Here is a 14,172-nt window from a genome sequence, read left to right on the forward strand (position 1 = left end):
ATTGTAGGTTATGTAATTATGGGTTATTGTATTGCCAATAATTTGCAAAATACTAAATAGTACATAAAACCTTGCACTGCAGCTCCTTTCTGTCCAGAGCCATTACAAATTAGACCAGGGGTCCTCAAGCTTTTTGCATCACTGCACACATTTGGAAAGTTGAAAGTGTTGTGAATACTCTACCATGGGGAGTGCTGGTCCATTCATAAAATGGCTACCATGGTGTGCATGGCCATTCACAAAACATTGATTTTTCAGAAGACTAAAAGGAAAAAAAGGAACTTGCCAAAAACCTACATATAAAGCAATAGGTAGGGTCTGAACGCCAAAACACAAAACTAGTCTTTTGAAACCAAATAAAGATGGTGCTGGAAGGTAGTGCTTTGCAGCATACTAACACCCTAGGTAAAATTTGTTTTTAAAATCTTAATAAAATTAGGAGGGAGAAAGCCTGACAAATGCCAAGAGAAGTATCAGCAAGCACATTAGTGCTCAAAGGCACTATGGTGTATACCCCAAATTCCGATGAGACAAGATTTTGGACAGCTTCTGTAATAGGAAACTTTTGCTTCATGAAACCATTCGACTTCTTTGAAAGTTTCAACAAGCATGTAGCTAGTGATGATGTAATATGCATACAGTAATTTTAACTACCCTGGATCTGTAGCTACCATGCTGCATTTAGGCTAGCAGAAGCATTCACTTTGCTTTGAATTATTTGGCCCAAAAGGCTGAAGAGATTTCCCTAAGTGTTAACTAATGCATACAATGCCAATTTCAGCTTTGTTTTGCATGGGGATGTATACAGAGAAACCATTCTTCTGAGGCAGATCAATTCCAAACAAGGGCACTGCCACAGAGGCTGAAAAGTGGGCAGACATGTATAGGACTTTAGCTTTCCAGTTTAAAGGTAATCTGAATGAAGAAAGGTTTGATGAAGGAAGAAATGATTTCTATTTCATTTATTGATGTGTTTACTGTATCTTTATTCCACTTTTCAGACCATCATTGTAAGCCTGCCATCAGAATAAGGTGGTACACTTTGAGCCAGGCTTATCTTTCCTTGTAGGTATTCAGCAATTGGTGGTTATTTGTTCAATGGATGGAACCAAAGTCCTGTTCCCTTCCTTTGTAGTCCTAGGGCTACAGGCAGTTAGAACAGTGCTCTTTCCTGTAAGGAAAGGAGAAGAATATCTCGCACCTGTCCCTCCTGTGACTAAGAGATGGGCCATGTTGGTCACCACTCTTGGCATATTATTAAGGAGGCGGCACCTCCCAGCAGTTATTGGTCCCCTTGGCTGATGGGGAGTATGCTTCTATTTTGCTTTCCTAACGTAGGGCAGCTATCAGTTATCTCACAGTTTCTTAAGAAGCAGAGAACTGCTTAGAGGAAGAGCCTCATGATTTCGCACAGGGCTTTGGATGCTACCCTAGGAGTCTTTTTTTCTTCTGCCACTGCTGCAGGGCCAGGTAAAAACTTAGAATATGTAACAAATAAACCTTCACCAGACTCGAAACCACTTAACTCACACAGTGCTCCACAGCAACAGGCCCTCTCAACCATCCAGGCCTCTCTTCCCTTAAATTCTTGTTCAGTCCATAGCTAGAATATCTTCCAACACAGCATCATCATCCATAAATACAAAACAATTAAAACCATAGTACAACCAGCTTCCCTACCCACCAGACTACATCTCCCAGCATTACCAACTATTGGCCATACTAGCTACCACCAAGAGCAGTTAAAATTTTTTAAAATCTAGATAATGCCACAGTGGGGAGAACCAAGCTACAAACACCTTCCCCACGCCATCTCGCTCATGCTCAACGACTCCTTACATATACACCCTCAGCAGTAGGAAGCCTTGCCAGGCAGAGGCGTGGCCGCTTCGGCTCCGTCATCTCTCCGCGCCGCTTTTTTACTGACGGAGAAAAGTGTCGTTCGAACCTACCGAGCGGCCCCGAGGACGGGCGGAGCTTAGTGCTGCGCATCCATGCGCCGGTGAGGGAGGGAGAGACCAGGGAAGAGCCAGGTGGATGGTGGCTGTTTGAGGACAGACCCAGCAGGAAGCGTAGCGGTTCCGGTAATAGTCCGCTAGCGCTGTGCTGTTTGCGGGCGAAGCAGCGCGTGGAGGTTTGTTTGCTGCGGATGGTCGCAAGCGGCGCAGTCATGAAGGGGGCAGCACGCGCGCAACGAAGTGCGCCTTTCTCGTGCTGGGGCGCGCCTTCCCTTTTTCGAGCAGGCATGGAAAAGACCCGCTGAGCTGTCACTGCCGGTCCTCCTAGAATTACCCGTAAAGCTGCCCCTCATGCACCCCCACCTCGGCGCCTTGTGGCATCTTTAAAGCTAACGGTACTTGGAAGTAAGTCCTGCTGCATTCAGAAGGGGTTACTCCCAAGTAAGAGGCTGACAGCGGCATAAGCTACAGCCGTCCGCTCCGACGGTGCCGTGAGACTTCGTAAAGCGTTTCTCGTAAACGGGCTCAGGTGGGCGAGCTCCTATTCAGGCGTTTTCGGTGACTTGGTGCGCGCATGCGCGACGAACGGCTGCGATAGCTCCGGTTCTCGCCGCCCCGTCCTCCCTCCTGTTGTCCGTGGAGAGAAAGGGGCGCGCCTCAGTTCTGCGGCTCATGCCACGCTGCTGGCTCTGAGCGTCCCTTCTGGGCGCTTGGGTGGCAGTCCTGGCCCCTCTCAGAGTCTGCGGGGTAAAAAAGGCAGTCCCCTTCTGCGTCAGCACCGCGGCCCAGTTGCCTGAGCTGGTGTGGATAAAAGATTTAATTCCTGTTTCTAGCTTGCTTGGTAGCATTGAAGCATTAAGTTTCGGTTTCTCCGCTCCAACCCGCCCCCAGTCATTGAGAAGCAATGCTACTGTGCCTCACAGGATTGCTCTGTTATTGCCAACAATATTCAACGGAAAGTGTTCTTACATGTAAAAAAAGTTTCATATCGTTGGTTTCAGTGTTTGCCATCACTAAATGTTGAAAGTTTAGTACAGAAAGATTATGTAGGTGTACTTTCTTGAAATTGCTGCTGATGCTGATAAAGATGTCAGACTTGTTATCTTGCCTGTGATTAAATGCTCTGGACAATATATATTTACACTGGACATAAATACATAAATATAAAAATATGTGTTTGAGTCTCCCAGTTTTCATTAAAGAAAGTCACCCACAATGGCTTATGGTGAATCAGTAAAACAAGACAGTCCTTCTCTGTTGGCTTACAAACTCAAAAGGCACTAGGAGAAGGGGATGGGAAGGGAAAAAAAAATCAAGTAAATTTTCAATAGCTGATAGACTGTCCCTACTTTGTTTCTCATCTCCTGTGGTTGAGAGCAGCCCAAATAGCATTTGGACTGATACTTCCTTGGCATGCCCCTTTCTTCCTTATTCCCAGCTGTCAGCTAGCCTTGATGAAACTAAAATACTTAGTCCACCTAATGAGAAGAAAGGACTCACTGGAGAAGACCCTGATGTTGGGAATGATTGACAGTAAAAGGAGAAGGGGATGGCAGCAGTTAAGGTGGATGGATGGGGTCACTGAGATGATGGGTGTGGACTCTGGGGGATGGTGGAGGACAGGGGAGCCTGGAGGCATGTTGTCCCTGGGGTCGTGGTGGGTTGAGCACGACTTTGTGACTAAACAAAAACCTAGCCTAAATTTTGTAGCTTCAACAATAGAACTGCATCATATATACCTTCATATCAATCTACAGGCTGAAATCTCATTTTAATAACTTATTGTATTGGTGGTAATGGATAATTTCTCAGAATGAAATCAAGCCAACAAAACTGGAATTCCTTCTTATGCAGATGCAGCATCACTTTGCATATTTCTAGAAACTTCTACTGTAACCCTCTATTTAAAAAGTTGCAAATATTTTGGGCTATAGGAGTTATTCAAAAGGTGTTAAGATTCAGTTTTTCCTGTTTGTATTACCTATTCCATAAATAAATATGGTGTGTTTCATTTGTTTCAGATGCATCATGTACAAAATGGGGGTCTTCCGTGTGGGACTTGGTGTGGTTTTGGGAGCAGCTGCAGGAATTGGTCTCTTCTATTATTTTTATAAACAAAAGAGAAAAAAACCCTGGCGGAGATGGAGCTCCCGATTTCTAAATGTACATAATCAACAGAATGCTCTGGACTGTCAGGAACGCACAGAAGTTCTGCAGCTTTATAATCGGGGTATGATGGTGTGTGTGTCAGTCAGTCAGTTCTCTAAAGCTGCTATTGCTCAAGGTTATTAAATGTCATATTTCTGTTTAACTTGAAAGTCTTCTGCTAGTATTCTTAATTCTTTCCTGAATTTCAGTGTAAGTATGGCCTGAGATAACTGTACTCAAGGTAGATTTGCACACTTATGGAGGGAAAATCACCCAAGGTGGTTTATTTTCTTTTCCTTACATGCTACCTAATTAAGCAAAATTTCCTTTGTTGGGCATGGGTTGTTATCCTGCAGAGTGACTGAGGTGGTTTACAAACTACCCTGAGACTCTAGAACAGGCTGTGAGTTTCAGGTTGGTTTGTATACTAGCCCAGACACCCACCAACAGCATGCATCTTAAAGGATAATTATGTGGCTCATAACCAGTAAGCACAGGGATAACCAGCTATTATGGCTTATTTTCCCTTTGTGATTGTGCAAACCTGGTTCCTGTGTCTTCCTAAACAAAATTAAGAATTCCTCTTACTTTGGCTACATTTAAAATCTATCACTTTAGTTATAATAGTTTCAAGTGTCATCAAATACAAATATATTAATGTTATGTAAAATATTAAATAACAGTTGGCAAGAGTTTTCCTTTCCACAGCACTTTTCACAAGAAGATAAATGCATGGAAAGGAAGAAGCAGGCTTTCATACAACAACAGTGCTCTCAACATCTGTGGTTCACCCACTATTATACAAGAAGTTCCCCAGTGTTCCTTCACTCATCTGGAGTAGATTTAGGCTGTGAGGGAGATGGGGGATCCATCAACAGTGTGCTGTTGGCGGACAGACTGTGTTGGATTTCACACAATAGATTCAGTTTCATGTGTGCATAAATGCTTAATGTGCACAATAGTGCATGCAAAGGGCTCTTTTCTGCATGTGTGTGTGATATATTTTGGCTGCTTTATTGTGTGTTTTGTGATGGATGACATTGTGAGGTCAGTCAGCTATTGCATGCGTTAATTGGTACCTGTTGTACATGAATAATGAGGTCTTGGTGCACAGTATGACAATTAGGTACTGTGGTATTATTTGGCTCAAAGAGTATTGGGGTTACTGTATCAGCTTGCTTTCTGCAGCTCTTATTGCGCTGCTGTCTATGCTGCTTGAGCACTCGTAGATATGCTGGTGTTTGTGTGGTTGTAACAGATGCTGGTCTAGATAAGGACTATTTAACGCACCATGCTGTGCACCAGGCTTCTCTGAAAATACAGCTTACTGGCTTTAGTGTTAAATACTATGTATTTTCAACAGAAGTTGAATTAAATTCACAGTATATTGAATTCACAGTATGTAAGTTAAGAAAAAAACCTGACAAAATGAAGAGCTAGGGCTATTTAGTCAGATTTATATATCATATATAATTCTAGAGTTATACCTAGAATTCTGAAAATGAACATCTAGCAACAAGCTTGTTCAGAGTAGATTAAGTTATCTTGTAACTACTTCATTTTCTAGTCCCAAGGATGAGAGCAGGCCTGGTGGAGGGTGGTGATAGCATCTCACATACAACTCTTCTAACTCGTGAAGAACAAACTGAAGTACTGAACCATCTAGACTTTGTGCTCAAAAGCCTTATAGACCTGCGACATGAAGTGGAAGAACTGAGAAACAGCCTGCAGGCTTTAGCTGGAGAGATTATTGGAGAAGTCAGGTTGGTATTAAAACTTTCTTCTGTGATGTCCAGGTAGCTGAAAAATCTTTCACCCTAACTGTAAACTATATTCTGGGAGAAATTTGTATTTATCAGTTTTTAGTTTTCCTGCTATCTGCACAGCAAATAAAAGTAATTTCAGCTGAAGCTTGGATCTGCTGTGGAATTCTATTTTGGAATGTTAGCACAAGGCTGAACTTTGGCCTTCACCTTGCAGAATGATTTACTTGTCACTATCTGGTAACTTTTGATTGTACCAGATATATAACCATCAATATGTTCTGTGGCAGATTAGGAAATAGCAGGCTGAAAACATTTGGAAGGCCACTATTAGTAGCTGTAAAAGAGAAGCAGTACTAGGAGACAACTAGATTAGGGTGTAATCTTATAACTACTTACTGGAATGTAATGGATCTTGCTTCTGACTAGGCATACTTAAACTTCTTGAGGTACCTCCCTGTGGATGTTTGAAGGAAGAAAGTCCTTAATTTCCAGCATGCCCCAATCAGCTCGGCTGCATGAAAGGATGCCAGGAGCTGTAGAATTTCTCTCTCTCAAAATATGCGTAGGATATTGTCCTTAACGGATGGCCATTTATTTGTTTCAGGGTTTGAAGCATGGTATATTTAGCTAGATATGTTTTGACCAACAAATATTCTAGACTTAATGAACTAGTCTGTCTAGTCTGTAAACTGTTTATCAGTATTCCTTCTTAGTAATGGTAGTTGGTAATGGTGAAATCATTATATAAAGTATTTAAATGTCTGCTTTATAGGCTTGAATTCTGTACAGTAATGATTCCATAAAGTCTTATTTATAGTAGCACTTGTTCTAAACTACATTGAGCAGAATGGAATAATCAATTTGATTAGGCAGGGAAGAGGAAATGGGAATAAAACAGGCATATGGGAATAAAAAAGGAAATGGGATAAAACAGGCATATTCTTCTATCTCTCTTATTTTACAGGTCTCATCTAGAAGAAAGCCAGAAGGTTACACGGCGGAGGCGTTTTGTATATCCCAGGGAAAGAAGTGATTCTACAGGATCTAGCTCTATATATTTCACAGCCAGCTCAGGAACAGCCAACACTTACGATGCTGAAAGTGAGGGAGGGTAAGCAAGCCTTTTGTTGTTGTTCAAAGAAGAGACTAGTTAATATTGATAAATCTTTCTCAAAGTTAGGCTGTGCAATAGAACTAAGCAGCTGTAAAGCTTCTAATTTGCATTGAATAATAAGCCTTCTGGGAGGATGTTCAAGGAGAAATCTTGAAGTTTTACTTTAAGTTGATTATATGATTCAACAGCATGTTTGGTTAATTCAGTTATAATATTAAGTTGGAACAGAATACTGTTCTGGAAGTGTGTTTATATATACACGCACACAAATCTGATGGCTGTTTTTACAGTCAACAGCAATAGCAAAATTAGTTAAGACTGCTTAGTCGCTCTGGGATACATTTGTTTTAAATGTATTGTCTGAGATTGATTGTTTGGTGAAATCCATTTCACCAGCAGATGTTGTTCTGCTATGGTTCTATATTTCTGAAGAGCTCAAGTCAGGTAACATAAAGAAATTGCTGGAACTGAATACATTAGATATGTATGAATATCCTTGAATATTACTAGTTTGAATTACCATGTGAGCAGTCCTGAGGCTTTTACGACAGGACAGCATATAAATACTTTAAATAAATAAATAAAATTAAAATACAATACAATACAATAATTAAAATAAAATAAAATAAAAAACTGCAGAAGCTATGGGGAAGCCTGTGGCAGTAAATATTTTTGAAGCAGTAAATATACTTTGCAACACCTAAGCAGAATTTCTTACAGGACACATAATAATTTGCACACCCAAAAGGGATATCTTTAATGCCTTTTGAAAATAAAGGTCCATCTTTCCTTGGTGGGGAAGTAGCTATCTTTCTCATCTAGACAAGCACTGAAAAACAGAGCAAGGCAATAATGAAGGATATAGAAAATATAAAGTGTAAGGACTTTTCATTGGAGATCAAGACCAAGCTCATCCATACTATTGTATTCCTGATTACTGTATATGGAAGTGAAAGCTGGACAGTGTAGAAAGCTGACAGAAAATGCTGTGTTGGAAACATAGTGTTGGAGAGCTTTTCAAATACCCTGGACCTGAGAGAAAGATGAACAACTGAGTCATAGATTAAATCAAGGGAGAACTTCCTTGGAACTAGGAATGACAAAACTGAGGCTGCTGTATTTTGGAACATCATGAGAAGGCAGGACTCACTGAAGAAGTCAATAAAGCTAAGGGAAAGTTGAAGGCAGAAGAGAAAGACCACCTATGAGATGAATCAGTTCCATGGATGAAGCCACAGCCTTGAGTTTACTAGAGTTGAGCAGGCCTGTCAAAGACAGGAAATCTTGGAGGGGATACATTTGTAGGATTTCATACATTGGAGGTGACTTGATGGCATGTAAACAACAGCAGAGATGCTGTAGCTTGTCCATCCTTACATTGAGTGGTTTCCATGGTTCTTTAGCCAAGTATCCCTAAAGTAAGTACACTTGCATTTGTATGACTGCCCCCTACTCTTCTCCCAAGCCTGCAGAAGTGAGAAAGGGTGACCTCCTTCCATCCCGCTGCTGGGGTAACTTTGGAGAAGCTTACGAGTAGAAATGAGCAGGGCATCTTTTTGCTTGTTGTTGGTTCAGCATATCTGAACCTGAGCCCTCCTTTCCAATGTGGAGCTTGGGAGGAAGGTGAAACTTGTTCCTGCAGTTGTGCTGGGCCTTGGACACACTCCCTCTGAAGTTCAGAATGACAGCACTGAAGACAGACTGGCTTCTTTGCCAGTTTTCACCATTCACTTTCTCTATTCTGATTTCAAAAGGCTGTTAGTCTGGCTTCTGTCTTGTCTGACTTCATTGGGCCTCCTTACTATGGTCTCCTAAGACAGGCAGGGCCTTAAAATATAGTTTGTGTTTTATACATTTTTGGGCACAAGCAAGACTAACTCAGTCACCTGGTATTTTTATACTCCTCTGCATGAATAAGTGCCTTATATTTAGTGCCTAGACCCCCTTGGGGTGATGCTGGGGAACTAGAGAGCTTTTGTGAAGAAAATTACTGTGTCTCTGTCTGGATTACACTTGGAAAACCAGTGTGTTTCCTGTCCAAATGAATCTCTTTAATTCAGTGGTGATACGTCTGCTGTAAGCTTGCCAGATAACCCTTTCCTGCTTATTCTGTTGCATATGTGCTTTCTTCAGCTGCATAAATTAGTCTTGCACTGTGATTAGGATAGGTACACACTATACATCTTTTGTCTTGATCCTTTTGTGTTTGAGAACTTAGCATTTTTGCTTAGTAGAAGAGCATATCTGTGCTGATCCTGGATATTTTTGACACAGCTGCTGTTTCATTTATTTCTATACTCCCTTTCTATACTGCCCCAGTGCCAAAGCTCTCTGGGAAGTTGATTAAGTTCACCTAACTTGACAATTCACCATGGTTAGCCAGCATTGGTGGGTTCTTATACCTTATGTTTTGGGAATAAGCCATACAAGATCTCAGTGAACACAGTTCTCTGTCAGGCACACCATGGTTTGTTCTACATAGCTTATTCACAGAGTGGCCTAATGTGATGTGTGAACACAGCCATTATCTGCAAAGCACCAGGCCCAACTGGAATGTTTATGTGTTTAACTTGTTGTGTTTAGTCTTGTCTATCATCCACAGGCAGCAAGTTTATATTTTGTCTGTTTGCTTGTTCACTTGGGATTCCATATTTAAACATTAAGTGATTTGTTACTGTCCAGAGGTCTAGTTGGCCATCTCTGATATATAACTTCAGTCATGCTTTCACCAAGTCTAATTAGTTCAAAACTGAGAGGTGTGGAGATAAGTTTTAAAGGTGGGGTGACTTTTCAGAAAAAAAGGCAGAACCTGGTAGTGTGTGTGTTCTTTGACTTGGTGTATGGGGTATACAGTGTGGATGAAACTGCTTTAAATAATCGTATGGTCAGTGCCATCTTGGACTCCGAGGACTGGCATAAATGACTTAGGCACTCAGTGCCAAAGTCCTTTTAGCCTAGCAGTGAAGAAATGTTTCTGCCTACATAATCTTTTTGTTTGCTGTTTCATGTTCTGCTCTCTTTAATAAACCGCTGTTACCTAAAAAAAAGTCATCTAAGGGCTACTAAGGCTACATCCCTGTGCTGTGAAAGAGTGCCCTTAGATTGTTTGGCTGTATGGTTGCCTGAAAAAGAACTTTATTCCCAAGTTAGTGAGTGGAATCCAGAACTGTTCCCTTCCCTATGGTTTTTGCTTGCTTTAGGATATCTAAACTATGTTCTAAGTACCTGGTGGCAGTTGTGGAGAAATAAATCTTGCTAATGAAATATATTGCTGATAGCTTTTATTGATTTGAACTCCACCAAGGGAGGTGATGAATGGCACAATGTCACTCCATAAGTATCATGGACAAGTGGAGACTTGAACCTGGGTCTCCCTAGTCCTGATCCAGCATGTTACCTATTGCACCTCACTCCGCATGCATAAAGATGTTAAAGGCTGGCCAATGAGGAAAATAAGCACACACAACATCCATTCCAGAGCATTTTACTAAGAGGGCTTTTGCAGATCTGAACTTATTACTGTGATTGAAACATCAAATGGTGATGTATGTGAAATAGTACAGCCAGAGCTAATAAATAGTCTGATATCACTCCAAATATGTATTGCATGTTTTGTAGCAAAGTTTGTGTCCTGAGTACCTCAAGTAATTAGCTGGTCTGGCTTAGAAATTTTGTAAGCACCACTTCCTAACATGTCTTGAGAAGCTGTGCTGATAGGTAGTTTATAGTAGGAGCTAGAATGTTGATTGAGAGGATTAGAAATACTCTATATTGAAGAATCTCTAAATGAATGGTTTAGGAATCTGAATTGTATAAATGTATTGATCAAGTATTCTGACAACATTACTGCTATGATTAATTTATATGCATCTGTAATATATATGAGAACAATTTTACAGATTCATATATCCATATACTGTCAGTGTGCTAAACTATATTTAAAGGACAACCCTTGTTCTTTTATGTTTTCTATTTTTTATTTTTTTTTCTTAATTCTTTAAAATATTGGTTGTTGAAAGTGCATTTTTTTCTGATGGAGTGGTCACATACTCATTTGAGAATTTGTGATGACCATAAATGTGTGCTGAGGTTCCAGATGAGAGAAAAGCTGCTTCAGTTTTTCAGTCTAAGTTCAGCTTTGAGGCCCTTAAGCCTAGTCCTCTGTCCTATGCTGTATCTACTGCTGATGTAGGAAGATATTTTGAAATGGCTGACATTTAGGATTATTCCTATATTGGCATACTTTTTTTAGATGTTGTAGTATATGAAAACTATTATCTGTGCTTCATGCCATAGCAAACTAGTTTCCCAAAGAAACCTTACTGATATTAGGTATGCTGATACAGGCAGCCTGTCTCCACTTGGTTCCTTCCACTAGCAGCACCCAGCAAATTAACCAGAAATTCATTACCATGAAAGCTTGTCCTGTTATTTGAGCCAGGACTCCTGGCTCCTCGCTTACAAGTTCTCACTCCCAAATGAAACAAGAGTCTGAAACGAGGAACAAACCCTGACTTGTGATCCTGGGTTATAAGGGGACAAGCCAGGAATTCATGCTTGCACAACACAGTAAGTTTTCAATTCCTGGTTGGCTTAGCACAGCCTTACCTAACCTAGTAACTTTCAGATGTCTTGAACTATGTCCACCATCTCTAATAGTTGGTTATGGTGGCGGGGACTGATGTGTGCTGTAGTCCTCAGCATCTGAAAGGTGCCAACTTGTGAGGCAACTGGTTAATTATTTGTGCTAATGGGCAAGAATTGTAAGCCAGGCTTTTCCAGAAACCTAAGACTGACACATAGCTGCTAACTTTTAAATAGCTTTATACTGAGTGTACCTAGAATCTTCTGTATTTTCTCCTAAAGTTATACCACAGCCAATGCAGAATCTGATTTTGATCGGGAGTCTGATAAAGAAAGTGAAGAGGGGGAAGATGAAATTAGTTGTGAGACAGTGAGAACTGCAAGGAGAGATTCCTTGGACCTTGTCAATGAAGATGAAACAACACTGACCTCAGACCCTGCAGAGCAAGAGCTTGGTCAGTTGCTGCAGCAAGCGGATCAGTTGCACAGCAGGAGTGACCAGGAGAAGAGGGAAGGATTCCAGCTGCTGCTTAACAACAAACTTGTGGTAAAGTTCACTCTAGCTATTTCCCAGAAATACTGTGAGTTAAGCTAATGGTGGGTGGGTGGGGGACAGAACGGAGTGTTGTGCAAGGTCTTGTCTGCACCACAGCTGTAAAGAGGCCAGTCATCTAATTGCTCCTGTTAGAAAATTTAGAAGCTCCGAAGATGTAACCCCTTTTAAAGTGCATATCTTTTGGAAATAAGATGGTACAGTAATTCAATCATTAGAAGTGAAGTAGCATTTCTGAACTTGATAGCTACACTCTTCACAAATGCACTAAACTGTTTAGGCACAATTATTTAGATAATGTATCTTTAAAGTTGCTTTGTATTAATATCTACAGGCCAAATGGTTAACTGTTCATAAGACTGATTGTTAACCCTGTTACAGAGAAGGAAGGCTCAGCAGAATCAAAATTTGGTCCATCTTTATTTGTATTCTTTTCCACTAATCAATAGGAGGGGCCTGTCTTAGCCCATTGCAGTGTTGTGTTATGTCAGCAGTCTTACGCCGATTCCAAGGCTGCCTCACTACTTCTTTAGTCTGATAACTGGTCTACTCTCTGATAATTGTACCTTTGCCATAATATTCCCCCCAGATATTCAGAATTCATTCTCTCTATCTCCCATGGCAAAAATAGGTCACAAAAATGGTTTTTAAAATATATTTGGTATGACTAGTTTAATTTTTGTAACTTTGGAGTCATGCTACTTAAGAATGTTGTCTCAGTCTGCTTGCAAAACAGCAGCACAGCGCTGTCAGTAATGATGCTGCAGTACTTTCGTAGTTCTTTCAGTTTATTTGCTGAAACAGATTTGCTAGGAAAGCTGCTACTTATTTCCTGTATGTGACAACAACATTTGACTGTCTGACCAATTTCTTTACTAGATGCAAAGCTCTAAGAACTGTATTACATTTCGATACTGGAGTGAAGAAGAGATTTAAGTTAGATATTGATTTGAATTTGCATGCATAGCATACATCTGCATTGTTCATCAGATGACCTTTCTACTTAATGTTTTAATTAAACTGCTTTGTGAACAGCATGGTACCTACTATATGTTGTACTTAGAAGTTCCGTTGCCTGTAACCTTGAATGAGCGGAAGGCAGACAGGTAATCTAACATTCAGTCTATCCACAGTATGGTGACAAGCAAGATTTCCTTTGGCGTCTGGCTCGAGCATATAGTGATATGTATGAGATCACAGAAGATGCAGATGAGAAGAAAACCTATGTTTCTGACGGTAAGAAGATTAGTGGCAGCAGTATATATGAATACAATTATATTTCTCATTAACACACTGTATCAGGAACTATCACCATCTTATTCAGTATACCTCTTTTTATGTCTAAGGTACCCAGGCATAAGGTATGAGACCACCAGACTAGAAGTTCATATAGTTTTAAGTAAAATTAAGTTTTTATTAGAAATGATGAACTAATATAACTTGTTATTGATATTAATGATATTAATGATATTATTAAAGTGTTAATGATATTCTTACCGTAAGAATATGGCCATGGAAAGACTGGGGAGAATAAAATGAGGCCCTTCTGTGTATGGCCAGCTCAACCAATTCCATTGCACAAGCAGCCCCTGGTAGTACCTGGAAGTGCTCATTTGCCTTCGTGCAGGTGGTGGCAGCTGCTTGCATAGTGGAATTGGCTGGGCTGGCTGCACATGGAATGGGAGTGATGGTGGTCCCTGTGTACAGACAGGCAGATAGGATCTTGCTCTTTAATTTTGTTCCTGATTAACCATATTGGACACTATCCCAGTCTTGGCAGTAAAAGGTAGATAAATGTTCTTTAGTCTGGTACGGTTTGGCTACAAACTAGAACCGTTAAGGCTTCTCACTAGTTTTTCTTTGAAATCTTCTTGTTTCTGCAATGTTACCACCAGCTAACATTCAGTTCTCAGCTATTTCTGACAGTTACCTCAGGAGTGTTCCTTTCCTCACTTGCAGACCTTCCCCTCCTGCCATGAGTGTTATCAGCTCCAGTGTTGACTCTCCCCCACTTTTTTTGCTGCTTTCTTCATAGCTGACTTTTTTTTC

At 40.7% G+C, this 14,172-nt stretch overlaps 1 protein-coding gene across 3 annotated transcripts in view; it reads left to right on the forward strand.

The window, feature by feature from the left end:
- The first annotated feature begins 1,970 nt into the window (after positions 1 to 1,970).
- RMDN3 (regulator of microtubule dynamics 3) overlaps positions 1,971 to 14,172 on the forward strand; it is a 43,651-nt gene continuing 31,449 nt past the window's right edge. The window contains exons 1-6 of one of the 3 annotated variants that reach the window (XM_044437211.1): positions 1,971 to 2,134; positions 3,980 to 4,188; positions 5,674 to 5,869; positions 6,837 to 6,983; positions 11,853 to 12,117; positions 13,257 to 13,359. In XM_044437211.1, the coding sequence (XP_044293146.1) occupies positions 3,987 to 4,188; positions 5,674 to 5,869; positions 6,837 to 6,983; positions 11,853 to 12,117; positions 13,257 to 13,359 (913 nt within the window). In that variant the 5' untranslated portion in view covers positions 1,971 to 2,134; positions 3,980 to 3,986. Of the gene's footprint in view, positions 2,135 to 2,279; positions 2,364 to 3,979; positions 4,189 to 5,673; positions 5,870 to 6,836; positions 6,984 to 11,852; positions 12,118 to 13,256; positions 13,360 to 14,172 lie in introns of those variants that run through there. The other 2 variants (XM_044437208.1, XM_044437209.1) reach the window with 2 other exon arrangements.

The sequence above is a fragment of the Varanus komodoensis genome, unplaced genomic scaffold (assembly GCF_004798865.1).
Source record: "Varanus komodoensis strain SLA01 unplaced genomic scaffold, ASM479886v1 scaffold3, whole genome shotgun sequence".
In the NCBI taxonomy this organism is placed as follows: Eukaryota; Metazoa; Chordata; class Lepidosauria; order Squamata; family Varanidae; genus Varanus; species Varanus komodoensis.